General features: G+C 41.3%; 1 protein-coding gene across 5 annotated transcripts in view; it reads right to left on the bottom strand.

The window, feature by feature from the left end:
* Positions 1–15000, bottom strand: part of LOC113811069 (VWFA and cache domain-containing protein 1) — a 29961-nt gene that overhangs the window by 11455 nt on the left and 3506 nt on the right. For 3 of the 5 annotated variants that reach the window (XR_011398942.1, XM_070128274.1, XM_070128273.1), the window contains exons 4-18: positions 13381–13446; positions 11741–11851; positions 10414–10470; positions 9436–9659; positions 8950–9082; positions 7335–7614; positions 6409–6543; positions 5780–5894; positions 5061–5236; positions 4397–4578; positions 3300–3461; positions 2414–2527; positions 1348–1488; positions 854–1026; positions 450–659 (exon numbers count right to left, since the gene is read on the bottom strand). Coding sequence is in view for 3 of the 5 variants with exons in the window: in XM_070128274.1 (XP_069984375.1) it covers positions 450–659; positions 854–1026; positions 1348–1488; positions 2414–2527; positions 3300–3461; positions 4397–4578; positions 5061–5236; positions 5780–5894; positions 6409–6543; positions 7335–7614; positions 8950–9082; positions 9436–9659; positions 10414–10470; positions 11741–11851; positions 13381–13446 (2279 nt within the window). In the remaining 2 variants the exon portion in view is untranslated. The remainder of the gene's footprint in view (positions 1–449; positions 660–853; positions 1027–1347; positions 1489–2413; positions 2528–3299; positions 3462–4396; positions 4579–5060; positions 5237–5779; positions 5895–6408; positions 6544–7334; positions 7615–8949; positions 9083–9435; positions 9660–10413; positions 10471–11740; positions 11852–13380; positions 13447–15000) is intronic. The other 2 variants (XR_011398943.1, XM_027362739.2) reach the window with 1 other exon arrangement.

The raw sequence follows: 15000 nt of genomic DNA, 5'->3' as shown, positions 1-15000 counted from the left end.
GGCTCGAGTCTTGTCAGGGGGCGTAGTTATGCCACTGTGGGGGTTGTACAGATACGTGTTCTTCTGTGGGAAAATGAAGAGCAACTGTGTACAGAGACGTGTAACAAAATAGAAACTGTTTTCTGGGAAACAGTACCCTATCCCTCGCCCTGGAAATAAACAGCAAGGGAAATGAGAAATATGCAGGAAATAGACATATTCGACCAGTTTGTTAAAACTGCCAGGTCCGACCCAATGAATATGCACATATTCGGGCAAGTATTTACACATGTATAAATGCATATCTGTCTGTCTGATAGTTTTACATTCATATATATTTATCTGTCCGGTAGATATGCATAGACTGAATGATGTGCATTTATGCGTATATGCAGGTCCGTATTATGAATATTCACTGGGTCGGGCCTCACACAATTTTAACAAACCGGCCGATGATCATCATTTCTCACGTGTGTCGCTTGCAGTAAGGGACCTGGTTGAGGAAGTGGGTCATGATGTACTGCAGGGTGAAGTCCCCTGCCACCACCGCCTGAGGATTCCCCCGATTGTCGTGCAGGGCCTTAGACACCGTGCACACCAGCCCCAGGCCCAACTCACTGTAGTAAGGGGTCGTCATGGAGATCGAAGAGGGCTCGGTGTTCGAGAGAGCTGTTTGGTACCTGGCGAGAGGGAAGACCGGTCAGAGCAGTCGGGTTAAGAGACGTTCAACTATTATTAAGCTGACTATTTGTCTCCGTGATCTCTCTCTATCCTTATGTTCAGCTTGCAAGACCATCGCTGAAAGATTCCTTTGTCTCTCTCTATCCTATGGTCGTCGGAAGATTTCTCTACGTCCAGCCTATAGGAACCTTACCATGGTAGATCCCTATGGTCGAAGATTTGGTTGAGCTGAATCCCAGGAAAGCTGATAAAACTCCCGTCCTCCGTGCCCATAAAACGAGTGCCGATGTAGTTGCTGAGGTTCAGGTTGCTCTTCCAGGCCTCTTCGGCCTCCTCGAGGAATTTCACACTTGGCCTCAGGTCCTCCTGCCGTCGCCGAAGGAGGAAAGGAAATGAGACGAAATGATGGACGGAGGGAATGAAAGATTGATGGAGCAGGAAAGGAACCAAAAGACAGTGGAATACACAGAGAAAAATTATATTTAGAGAAAGGAGAAAGAGAAAAAATGTTTAAGAAAGGAAAAAAAATCAAACAACAAAAATAAGAAAGAAAACATTGAGAAAAGCCAATCAAACTAAAAAAAAAAATGAAAGAAAAAAAAATATTATCAACTATAAAACAAACAGAAAAAAACAAAAAGAAACAAAAATATCAAGCCAATATAAGGGGAAAACAGGAACACTTACCCTCAACACTTCATCATGGGGCAGAGTGCCGTTGAAAATTGCATAGACCTTCGCCGGGTCAATCTCTCCACGGACGTAAGATAAAACGTCAATGAAACAGTCTGGAGCGAATTTTACGAGACCTTCGCCCTTAACAACACTCTGTGGAGGGAGGGGGGGCACTGGATAGATATGGTGGCTGATAGATAATGATGGATTGGTTGATTCATAAAGATAGATATGGTGGCTGATAGATTGGTTGATTGATAAAGATAAATATGGTGGCTGATAGATAATGATATATTGGGTGATTGATAAAGATAGATATGGTGGCAGATAGATAAAGATAGATATAGTGGCAGATAGATAATGATAGATTGGTTGATTGATAAAGATAGGGATGTTGGCTTATAGATAAAGACATATTGGTTGATTGATAAAGATAGATATGGTGGCAGATAGATAATGATAGATTAGTTGATTGATAAAGATAGGGATGTTGCCTTATAGATAAAGATAGATTGGTTGATGGATAAAGATAAGGATGGTGGTTGATAATGATAGATGTGATGATTGATGGATTATGATCGGTTGATAGATGATGACAGATGTGATGGTTGATTGATACGAATAGGTTGACAGATAATGATAGATAAAGATAAGTCGATAGATAATGATAGATAGGATGGTTGATGGATTAAGGCAGAATGATGGATAATGATAGATGGGAGGTCATTTAATTTAGAGACAGGGCACAGGACAGGCATGGTGATTTATAGATAAAGATATGTGATGGTTGATGTGAGTGATAGGTAGTGGGGGTGATTTGACAAGAAAGAAGTGGAGAGGTGCAGAGATAAATAAATAGAGGGTGTGTGTAAGAGAGAGAGAGAGAGAGAGAGAGAGAGAGAGAGAGAGAGAGAGAGAGAGAGAGAGAGAGAGAGAGAGACAGAGACAGAGACAGAGACAGAGACAGAGACAGAGACAGAGACAGAGACAGAGACAGAGACAGAGACAGAGACAGAGACAGACAGACAGAAAAAAATATAGAGAGAAAATGACAACAAAACAAACCGAAACAACTTACTATCCCAACGAACTTGCAGAATGTTCTCGAGACGTTGTTTCTGGGTTCGTTGTATTCGAAGTGGCTGGTCTCACAGGCCTTTGGCGACTTGCAGCTGTATTCGGTGGACGTTACCTGAAGGAGGAAGAAAAAAAGGTAGGAACCACGTACATGCACGCACACACAAATCCCGCCCACATACACACACACACACATCCCGCCACATACAAGCACACACAAATCCCGCCACATACACACACAAATCCCGCCCACATACATACACACACAAATCCCGCCCACACACACACACACAAATTCCGCCCACATACACACACACACAAATCCCGCGCACACACACACAAATCCCGCGCACACACACACACACAAATCCCGCCCACATACACACACGCATCTACACAACACTCACTGAAATCCCCTCTCTCCAACACACACACAAACACCCCCTCCCACACAACACCTAGTAAAAACCCCTCTTTGCGACTCACCCACACACACACCACTAGCTAAAAAACCCTCCCCCTAATCCACAAACACCCCATCCCGCCAACCCCCCACCCACAAACACCCTAACCCACAAACACCCCCATCCCGCCAACCCCAACCCACAAACACTCTCACCCACCACCCTAACCCACAAACACCCCCATCCCGCCAACCCCGACCCACAAACACTCTCACCCACCACCCTAACCCAGAAACACCCCCATCCCGCCAACCCCGACCCACAAACACCCTCGCCCACCACCCTAACCCACAAACACCCCCATCCCGCCAACCCCCAACCCACAAACACCCTCACCCACTCACCCTAACCCACAAACACCTGCCAACCCCACCCACAAACACCCCCATCCCCACCCACAAACACCCCTTCCCTGCGACCCACCTGCCCATTTTCATTGACAGGAAGAACGACAACGATGGCGAGGTCTGTCTCGTTGATGGGCGCCCATAGGTACTGGAGGGTGCGGTGACGTACCCGCATGGCACTCGGGATATTGATGCCCCGCGGGTAACCCAAGGACTCCACGTACAACCCTTTTACGGTCTGTTGGGGGAGGAGGGGAGGGGGAGGGGGAGGGACGGCGATAAGGGGGTAGGGAGAAGGGTGAGGGAGAGGGTTGGTGATGGGGAAGTGTAAAAGGGATGGAGGAGAGGAGGGGGTGAAGATGAGGCCGGGGGAGGGGGAGGTGGGATGGGGTGAGGATGAGAGCGGGGGAGGGGGAGGTGGGATGGGGTGAGGATGAGAGCGGGGGAGGGGGAGGTGGGATGGGGTGAGGATGAGACCGGGGGAGGGGGTTGAGGTGAGGAAAGGAGTGGGGAAGGGGGTTAAGGTGGGGGAAGGAGAAGGGAAGAGGGTTGAGGTCGGGGAAGGAATAGGGGTATGGAGAGGAGTGGGGAATGGTGGGCGGAGATAAAAAGAGCGGGATAGTTAGCATGTGTGTGTGAATTAAATGAGTATAAGGTATGTGAAATTAAAAGTGAACATGTAGATTCTGAAGTATTGGCCATGTAAATCTAATAATGTCATATGGACATTTAGACAGGCAAACAGATATATAGACAGGTAGAGACAGATAGAGATATAGACAGGTAGAGAGACAGATAGATAGACACATATACATACACAGAAATATATGTGTATATATATATAGAGAGAGAGAGATAAAACAATGGATAGATAGATAGGTAGAATAGATAAATATATACATAGATAGAATAATAGATAAATATATAGATAGATAGAATGATAGATAGATGGAATGATAGACAGAATGATAGATAGATAAACAGATAGAATGATAAATAGATAGATAGAATGATAGATTGATAGATAGATAGCTATACATATATACATACATATATATATATATATATATATATATATATATATATATATATATATATATATATATATATATACATAGCTACATATATAAGAATACATACAGTAGCAGGACAAGACGCCTGAAGCCACAATACCTCGTTCCCCGTCTCTTGCCGGACCGCCTTGTCGAGAATGTGCCTGACTCCCGGACTGATCTCGAGCTTGTCTATCGTCACATAGGTCGGGTCTACAGTCACCGAGTGCGGGGCGGGGAGGAGGGGATGTTTCAGCGCCCTGCCGAGACGGTCCACGATGAAGACGTACCCGCCCTCGATGTCTGAAAGGAGAGATAGGAGGCGGGTGTATTTGGGAGGAGTGGGTGAGGGTGGTTGGTTGGGGGGGAGGGAGGGGAAGGGGGACAAGGAGAAGTAGAGAGAGAGAGATATACACATACACAAATAGATCTCTCAGACTCAGGAACTACAGATTTGCTTATTGGCGAGACAAGAGAAAAACTATTACGCCATGAATTACGTGTTGATGAGTGAGAGAAAGTGTGTGTGTGTGTGTGTGTGTGTGTGTGTGTGTGTGTGTGTGTGTGTGTGTGTGTGTGTGTGTGTGTGTGTGTGTGTGTGTGTGTGTGTGTGTGTGTGTGTGTGTGTGTGTGTGTGTGTGTGTGTGTGTGTGTGTGTGTGTGTGTGTGTGTGCCTGCCTGCTTGCCTGCCTGCTTGCCTGCCTGTCTGTCTGTCTATCTGTCTATATGTCTGTGTCTGCGTGCGTGTGTGTGTCTGTTCGCCGCTTGTACAGACTAACACCCACCATCAACGTTGATTACCGCTTCGAGCAAGTTGATGATGCTCAGATCGGAGCAGACGGTGCCCACAAACGATCTGTTGTGCATGAGGGTCATGCACACAGTGATGATGTATCCGTCCCCGAAGGCGTCATAGTATGGTATGGGAATAACAGGTCGGCTGCCATCCTCCAGGCCATAGCTTTGGGGGAGAAAGGGAGAGTGGGTGATTTATTTTTTTATTTATTTTGTTTTTATTCTTTCCTTAGATGGGGGGTGAGCCGTTTTCTATATATAGAGAGGAAGAGGGTGGTTACTTCTAGTTCCTATTATTTATTTATTTTTTATTTTTTATTTTTTTTTTATTTTTTTTTTTTATTTATTTTTTTTTTTTTTTGAAAAGGAGTCTAATAATGGTTAATTTGTGGGGGAAAGAGGTGTGAGTAAAATGAAAATATTTACGATGACGCTGAATTATTGTTAATATTTCATTTTGGTCTTCCATTTTGAATTTTCACTCTGGCCATTCAAACGTTTTCTTGACATTCGTGATGGTGATGATGGTTGATAATAATAACGCTAATGACGAACAACATAACGGCGGTGGTCGTGTTAAGAATACAGAAAAAAGATAACAGTAAGAAATTTTAATCTCTTGGGGTTCAATTGGCCTTTGCCGGAGCCCCACACGGTCCAGGAAAGAACAACGATCAACAAGAGACACACTTAAGGCTTAATAACATACCTAGGAATCTCGGTTTCGGACGCGTACAACTCCCCATTATCCTTAATCGGAGAGAACGTGACTGTGGCGCCGTTCTTCTCCATTATTACTCCCCTTTTCACGCCCTGTGGGACTCCTTTGGGGGGAAATACAAAGCACGCGTGAGAGACAAAATGCCACGACACGCACGTATTAAACAAGAAATATTCAGTACTTTATGAAATCACTTACATGTCTATGGGTCATGATTATCTAAAGAAGAAGGGAAACACTGCAAGACTGATCTTGTTTTCATAAATTCATAAACAAAACTGGTTTATATGTACATGGATTATATCTAAAGAAAAATTACTGTAAAATTGCTCTCGTTTATGTTTATGTATTCATAAAACAGCAGTTTGTGTGTCCATAGATTATATCTAAATACACACACACACAAACGTACATATATACACACATACACACACACACATACACACACACAAATACACATATACACACAAACATACACATAAACACACACATACATACATATATATTATATATTTATATTTATATTTATATGTATGTATGTATATATATATATATATATATCACTACATAATTACTTTTTATCTTACATATTCATAGAAAATAACTAGCTGACGCACCATAGAGGTGGTTTATCACAATGGAAATGCCAAGGTCGAGCGAGGCGTCGAGCTGCTTCACGAGCGCGTCGTCGTCCCGCCACTTCTCCCAGTCGCCCCTCTTCGTCACGTAGACCAGGACGCTGTGAGGCTGTCCTGGGGAGGCGAGCGAGAATTAGTGGACGCGAAGGTAGATGGCGTTAGGGGTGGCTATATCTTGGTTGACTACCGGATAAGGCTAGATCAGTAGTAACTCGGAGGAGGAGTCATGGCGTTTGTTTTGATGGTTGCTCAATGAAAATATAACCCATTAGAGTTATTATTTCCCATACTATTTGAAGATTGTAAAGACTAAAATCAAATAGCCAAATATGTTAAAGAAAAAGTATAAACGTAAAAAAGTGACCAAAAATCAATCCCTGTGAATTTCACGAAAAGAAATGTAGTCTCCGTTATATCCATCTTTACACATCCATCCCCCTCAAAGCATCCGTAACTTTAGTGACGTCATCAAAATAAACTCCATGTGTTTTTTCCTAAAAATAGAATCAGACGCCATGACACCTGGAGTTGCTACTGATCTAGCCTTCCCCGTTAACTATCTGGACGTTATTTCGGTTTCATGAGTAAATAGTGATATCCTTTATAAGATTGTTTCAAATCTACCTGAATATGATTTCAAAGGTTAGATAAGGAAAGATATATATATATATATATATATATATATATATATATATATATATATATTTCTACTTGGACATTGTTTCACTGATTAAACGAGTAAATATTGATTTTTTCCCCACGTGGACATATTAGACGAATAATATCAGTCTATTTAACACAAACTATTTTGTCATCAAATGAGTGAACACCAATTTATAACTTAAAATATATATTTTTAGGAGTCATTTCTTCAATTAACAATATTTAAAAAAACTCGGCCTCACCGGCAATCTGCAAGTACTGAGATTCATTTTGCTTCTTCAGCAGGTCCGACCCCGCCTTCAGCGCCGACGCCTGGTCACTGAAGGCCGCATATTCCCCAAAGTTCTTCAGGATTTCGCTTAGCTTGGCCCTGTTGCCTTTATTGTTGAAGAGCAAGCGGCCGAGGAAGGTCGTCTGTCCGAGGGGCCCGTCCTCCCGCGGCCACGTACAGCCGTGAGGAAAGCGGTCGCGCTTCCAGACGACGGTCCGGCAGGAGTTGCTGTCGGGGAGGCACAGGCCAATCTGCAAGAGGGGCGAGGGTGGGGGGGGGGGTCGTTACGAATGGGTGGACTGGCTTGGGGTGGTCATCTTTTTTTATGAAGGTGCTGTGTAGGATCAGGGGCGGGGTTTGGGCAGGCAGCAACAGGGACGGGTGCTTCGGCCCAAAAATTCTTAGGGTGGCAGGAAAAAAATCATTGGAGCAATATATACATATGTATGTATGTGTGTGTGTAGATAGAGAGATAGATATAAATGTATATGTATATATATATGATAAAATGGCGATATTAAATTATAATAATGATCTCAAAATTGCGCACGCATCCCTTCACAAAAGAAACATCCCAATGTTCGACCATATTATTTTTTTTAGCATGGGGCATATCAGTAATGCCATTAAAAACTAATGCAGGAATTTTATATCTGACGATTTCAAATATATTAGAGGATACTGATATCAAATGTCTTCAATTATATCACTACTTTCCTAAAATACGTGTCCCTGGGAGTGACTCACTGCTGCCGCTCTCGCCCCTGTGGCAGGTGACATACGACTTCGTCCCCCCCCCCCAACCCAACTACCCCAGGCGCAAAGGCCGTGATGGAAACCGTAGGAGGCGCAGAAGGCAATGTGCAGTGGACTAGCCTGCAGGAGCCGCTAACGAGCGATCGGGATGCCTTGGACGAGACACTGCGGTCGTTGCTGAAGTGGAGGATGCTTGTTTGGTGAATTGTCAATTCCTGCTCCTAAAATCGGAATGGACGGTTGAAAATACGTATTTCTGAAAGCTGGCGACAAAAAGCAGCAATCAGATGTTTGGCGCCAAGACCAAGCGTACTTTCATTTCCTTTATATCTCAAATCATGTGTGCATTTTGTTTCTTCGAGGAGGTCCAGCATTTTTCATGATTTTGTTATTCTTCATTTTATTGATATTTATTAATGTTTTATTGATCCTCCTTCTCTCCCTCCCTCCTTCTCTCCCTTCCTCCTCTCTCTTTGTTTATCTTTATCTCTCCCTCCCTCCCTCCCACTACAGAAGAAATACTGGCTTTCCCTCGAGCGCTAAAACCCACGACGGTCGGACCACAGTTCGCATGCAAGGGCGTCCATGAGAGGAACGTGTGTGTGTGTGTGTGTGTGTGTGTGTGTGTGTGTGTGTGTGTGTGTGTGTGTGTGTGTGTGTGTGTGTGTGTGTGTGTGTGTGTGTGTGTGTGTGTGTGTGTGTGGAGAAGAGAGAAAGGAAGAGATAGCCAAGACAAATATAAACAGAAAGAGAGACAAAAACAGAAAAAGACCCTCCCCCACCCCCACCCCCCGGCCACACACAACAAAAAAAGAAATTGAAATACTCACTCGATCTATGGGCGAGAGTTCGTTGTAGACCTTGTTAACGGCGTGTTCCAGCAGCGGATCCCGCTCCATCCCGCCGTCCACGACCACCACCACGCTTCTTGGCTCGGGAGACTTGGACTGCGTGTAGAAATATCTGCGGGGAAATGCAGTGTCCATGGCGGTTATTTGTTGGATACATCTTGAATTAAGGTTGTTTGTCGGATACATTTTAAAGTAAGGTTGTTTATCGGACATTTTAATTTGCGGTTATTCATTGGACACATTTTAAATTGCGGTTATTTGTCGGACACATTCTAAATTAAGGTTGTTTATTGGATACATTTTAGAATGCGGTTGTTTATCGGTCACATTTTATATTGCGGACTCACTATTTATGGGTATCGTTTAGCTACGGGTCTTGGTAACAGACAGATAAACGCGAGACAGAGATAGAGAGAAAAAAAGAAACGCGAAAGAAAAACAAACACCCAACCTCCTCCACTGTACCTGGACCTAAATTCGTAATCGTCACAAACTAACAACTTGTCCTTGGATTTGGGAGGATGCATGAACAGACTTCCATCCTCGAGGGCGATATAGTGCGTGGTTTTGGTCGTAAACTTGGGTATTCTCTGCAGTTGCCTTAAAACGGGGTCCGGCGGCCTCACAGCGCGGACGGCAGCCCCTGGGTCGAGTCGCGTGGCCAGGACCGCGCAACCGGTGCGAGGAGGCTGCAAGAGGTATTGTTGCTATTATCATTATTATCATCATTATTATTAGCATTATTATTATTTCGTTTATGATCATTGATACATCTATTATGATTGTTATTATTATTGTTATTGTGGTTATTATTGTTCTTATTGTAATTATTACGTTTATTATTATTGTTATTAGTGGGGGGGTAGTTAGGGGGGTCATAATAATAGTAGTGGTACCAGTCGTTGTGGTGGTAGTGATAGTAGTGGTAATTGCAGTAGTATTAGATTTCGAAAGAGATGCAATTGGCAGCAATTTTTTTTTTTTTCGTTGAAGAATGTAATCTGAAGGCAAAAAAAAACGATGCATTTCGGAAATAACCGAAATAAGGAGAAACTCGGAAGTAGAGGCTACATATATGTACAATAGAAACTTTCATAATTACTTATCTATACTGGGAAGGCTGGTAGTTTTAGCAGAAGTGAAAGGAGAAATAGGTAGATGTAATGCAGCTGATAATGACAATTTAGGTCAATAATTATGGTAGTTGAATCGTTAGAAAAACGGACGAACAAGCGCAAATATTTTTTTTTCCAATTGAAACTTACAGAGGCGATGGTATTGGGCAATACTTATACGAATATAATTTACGCAACTATAGCTCCCTGTTTTTTTTCTTTTCTTTTCTTTTTCTTTTATCACCAATATCTTATGCATATTGTTGAAGTGACTGACAGTACATATATTGTTTGTTCGTCCGTGAAACTAACGATTCTGATCCTTTACCGTGACGTCACCGTTGTTTACCTCATCCGTCCCACAGCAGAATTCGCTGTCGGATATCTGAAAGAGCAGAGGGAATACGCAAAATATGATTAGTAAAATAGGAAAGCAAAAAAAAAAAAATAATAAAAATGCGAAATACACAAATACACACACACGCACACACACACACACACGCACACACACACACACACGCACACACACACACACACACGCACACACACGCGCACACACACACACACACACACACACACACACACATACACACACACACACACACACACACGCACTCACATACACCCACACACACACACGCACACACATACACCCACACACACATACACACGCGCACACACACACACACACACACACACACACACACACACACACACACACACACATACACACACACACACACACACACACACACACACATATATATATATATATATATATATATATATATTATATATTATATATATATGTGTGTGTGTGTGTGTGTGTGTGTGTGTGTGTGTGTGTGTGTGTGTGTGTGTGTGTATACATGTGTATTCATATATATATATATATATATATATATATATATATATATATATATATATATATATATATAAGTAAATTCATATATATTTATTTCTCTATTTATTCATTGGTTTACTATTTATTCACTTACATATGCGTGTACATGTTCTGTATGCATTATCATCTCAACAATACTAAACACTGGTAAAACATAGTAACGCCAATGGAAGAGACTATATAGAGCTTTCAAGATAAAACAGCATACTGACAGTGAGATTATGACAAACTGATCGCAATGACACAGCAAATAGAGAGAGGGGGAGGGAGGGAGGGTTAGAGAGAAAGGGAAGGAGGGAGAGAAAGAGAAAGGGGGGGAAGGTAGGGAGGGAGGGAGAGAGAGAGAGGGATGGAGGGAAGGAGAGAGAGAGAGAGGGGTGAGAAGGAAAGAGATAGAAAGAGACAGAGAGAGGGTGAGAAAAAAAGAGAAGGTAAGGCATAGAGAAAATAAAGAGATAAATAAAGGGAAAGAGAGATAGTGAGTGAGGGAGGCAGAGAGAGAGAGAGAGAGGAAAAAAGGGGAAGAGAGAGAGATAGAAAGGGAGAAGAAAGAAAAAAGAGAAGGAGAGACAAAAATAGATAGATAAAGAGATGAAGAAAGACAAAGACAGGGAGAGTGAGAGAGAGAGAAAAAAAATAAACAGCTAGAGAGAGAAACCAAAGACAATAAATAAATAAATCAAAAAGAGAGACAAAGAAATCAGAGAAATATACATCAAGATACAATCAGGTAGCAAGAAACTGAACTAACATTTTGACGGGTGAAGGCGGGCCAGTCTGTGTACACTGCTTCAACAGTCGCTTTCAAATTCCGTAAATTGTTGATCGTCGCTTGAAAAAGAGTCACAGCACTGCTTCTGATCTGCAATACAGGGAGTAAAGTACAGGTTACAGGACGCGGTTTATAGGATATAGGTTATGGGTTACATATTTCTGCTATCAGATACGGGTTACAAAATGCATGTTATAGGATACAGGTCACAGGGCGTAGGTTATAAGATACAAGTTATGAAATACAGTTACAGGAAACAGGTTACAGGACACAGATTATAAGATACAGGTTATGGGATACATATCTCTGCTATCAGATACGGGTTACAAAATGCAGGTTATAGGATACAGGTCACAGGGCGTAGGTTATAAGATACAAGTTATGAAATACAGTTACAGGAAACAGGTTACAGGACACAGATTATAAGATACAGGTTATGGGATACATATTTCTGCTATCAGATACGGGTTACAAAATGCAGGTTATAGGATACAGGTCACAGGGCGTAGGTTATAAGATACAGGTTATGAAATACAGTTACAGGATACAGGTTATAAGAATTATGCTATCAGATGCGGGTTACAAAACAGGTTATAGGATACAGGTTACAGGACGTAGGTTATAGGATACAGGTTACAGGACGTAGGTTATAGGATACAGGTTACAGGACGTAGGTTATAGGATACAGGTTACAGGATCTAGGTTATAGGATACAGGATATAAGATTTATGCTATCAGATGCGGGTTACTAATTGCAGGTTATAGGATACAGGTTACAGGAAGTAGGTTATAAGATACAGGTTATGAAATACAGTTACAGGATACAGGTTATAAGAATTATGCTATCAGATACAGGTTACAAAATGCAGGTTATAAGATACAGGTTACAGGACGTAGGTTATAAGATACAGGTTATGAAATACAGTCACAGGATACAGGTTATGAAATACAAGTTCTAAGATTTATGCTATCAGATGCGGGTTACAAAATGCAGGTTAGAGGATACAGGTTACACGGCATAGGTTATAGGATGCAGGTTATAAGGTATATGTTGTCAGATACGGGTTACAAAACGCAGGTTGTAAGACAGGTTACAGGGTGCATTTTATAAGATACAGACTCTTTGATACTGATAACGATATAATGGAAGTTGTATTATCATTGTTTTTTTTATAGAAATGAAGCAATTTAACACACGGAAATAAGCTAAATAAATATGATTAATCATGTCATTGATGATATCACGTTATGTTACTAGAAACAGAATATACAGAAATTATACAAATAGTGTATGAAAAATTTACAAATAGTGTACGAAAATTCTACAAATAGAGTGTACGGAATTTCTACAAATACAGCGTACGGAAATTTTACAAATAGAGAACGAAAATTCTACAAATAGGGTACGGAATTTCTACAAATAGTGTACGAAAATTCAACAAAGAAAAATCTAAGAAAACAAAATAAAGTGCACACAAAATCACAGAGTACAAAAATCTAAAAACAATATACAAAACTTCGTTGCTGAATATATCCATTACGTGCCTTTTTTTCTTTCTTTCTTAATTTCTTTTCTTTTTTTTTTTTTTTACTGAAAACAACTTTTATCAGACACTTGCCTTGTTTAGTGTCTCCCTGCCATCCACTTCTCGGTTCTTCCACTCAAATTCGTTGTCTAAGTAATCCTGGAGGAGGGAAGTCAGTATGTTGTTATTGAAGTAAATGCGAAGGTGAAACTATGTGGAATTTATGTGCTAGTTGCTTTGTTTATATATTATATATTAAACACGTCAGATGTGTGGGGGTGGGGTGTGTTTATGTGTGTGTGTGTGTGTGCATGGGTATGGGGGGGGGGGGGGTGTTTGTGTGTGTGTGTGTGGGGGGGGGATAAGTATGCGGACGTGAGCACGAAAGGAAAACCTAATTATAATAATTACATAACGAAAGCAAAACAATGTTGCATACCAAATTCATGCAATATCCCAACTGCAATAAATGATTTGACAACATATGACATTTTTGGAGAAGACAAATTCAATAAGTTGTAGAAATACAGCTCGACACGTAAGCAGGATGATATTTTGTTCTGAATCAAGTGAAGAACAATGTTATTTGTACGAACAAGTGTGGAATTCATGATGGACAGATTGCAACAGGAACAACGAAGGGAAGGACATATTCGTGTGTTTTCTTGCCCTTCCCTTCGTTGTTCCTTTTGCAATACGAACAAGTATCTTTCTTGTATTTTAAAAATCATAGGTCAACTTGATAATCTACAAATGCCAAATTTTTATAACTTTATGATTGAATGATACTTGAAAAGTAGAAAGATCTATAAATAATAAATCCCATAACATAAAAGGGGGAATGATTATAATTTCTACCTTGTTATGATTATTCCATCCTGCAAAATAAAGTGGTTTGGAATTTGCTTTCTTTACGATGGCAGTTTACACTTGAATAAACTTAAAAAGTCTTGATTTAGAATATTACAATTTCTATCTTGACACTTACCTGCGTAAACATGAAATATACAGAACGTTAATTCTTTACAAACAAAAATGTCGAAAGGCTTACTTATTCGAAAGCAAAATGGCCAAGCGCAATTTTTGCAAAAGGCTACACAGGTTTTACACTTGAGTGCCCCTTTCTCACCTTCTAGGGAGAATTCCCTGAACCCGGGTAGTGAGCAGGATCGAAGTCTATACTTCTGAGGGGGTTTACCCTAATGCATAAATTGTATACAGACGCGCACGCACTCAAACACAGGTACTCTCGCGCACTCTCATCCATTCATTCACTCACTCAGTCATTCACTCACACACACAAACACCCCCAAACATAACAAACACCCCCCACACACACACACAAACACCCACCACACACATACACCCACACATCACAGCGAAACACACACAAACACCCACAAACACATATGCACATCTCTGTTACTTATGTACTATCGCAGTATGTCCTGAGGTTCTAAATGTAAATGCCCGGCCAGTGCGAATTTTTGCACGGACAGTTTCCAAGGTCTTCCTACTTCTTAACTACCAAAGGAAAACCGGCTCAGGTAACTAAAGATGCGCTCTGTCTTTGTTTACTTTCCTTGCGTATATTTATTTATTGGTTCTGACCTTATTTATGCGAATTGTTGTTATTTTTGTGTGTTTTTTTTTTTTTACTCTCTCTCTCTCTTTTAATTTTTCTTACGGTTTTCATGCTTCTTTCTTACTTTT

The sequence above is a fragment of the Penaeus vannamei genome, chromosome 12, assembly GCF_042767895.1.
Source record: "Penaeus vannamei isolate JL-2024 chromosome 12, ASM4276789v1, whole genome shotgun sequence".
Taxonomy (NCBI): domain Eukaryota; kingdom Metazoa; phylum Arthropoda; class Malacostraca; order Decapoda; family Penaeidae; genus Penaeus; species Penaeus vannamei.
This window is presented reverse-complemented; position numbering and strand designations above follow the sequence as displayed.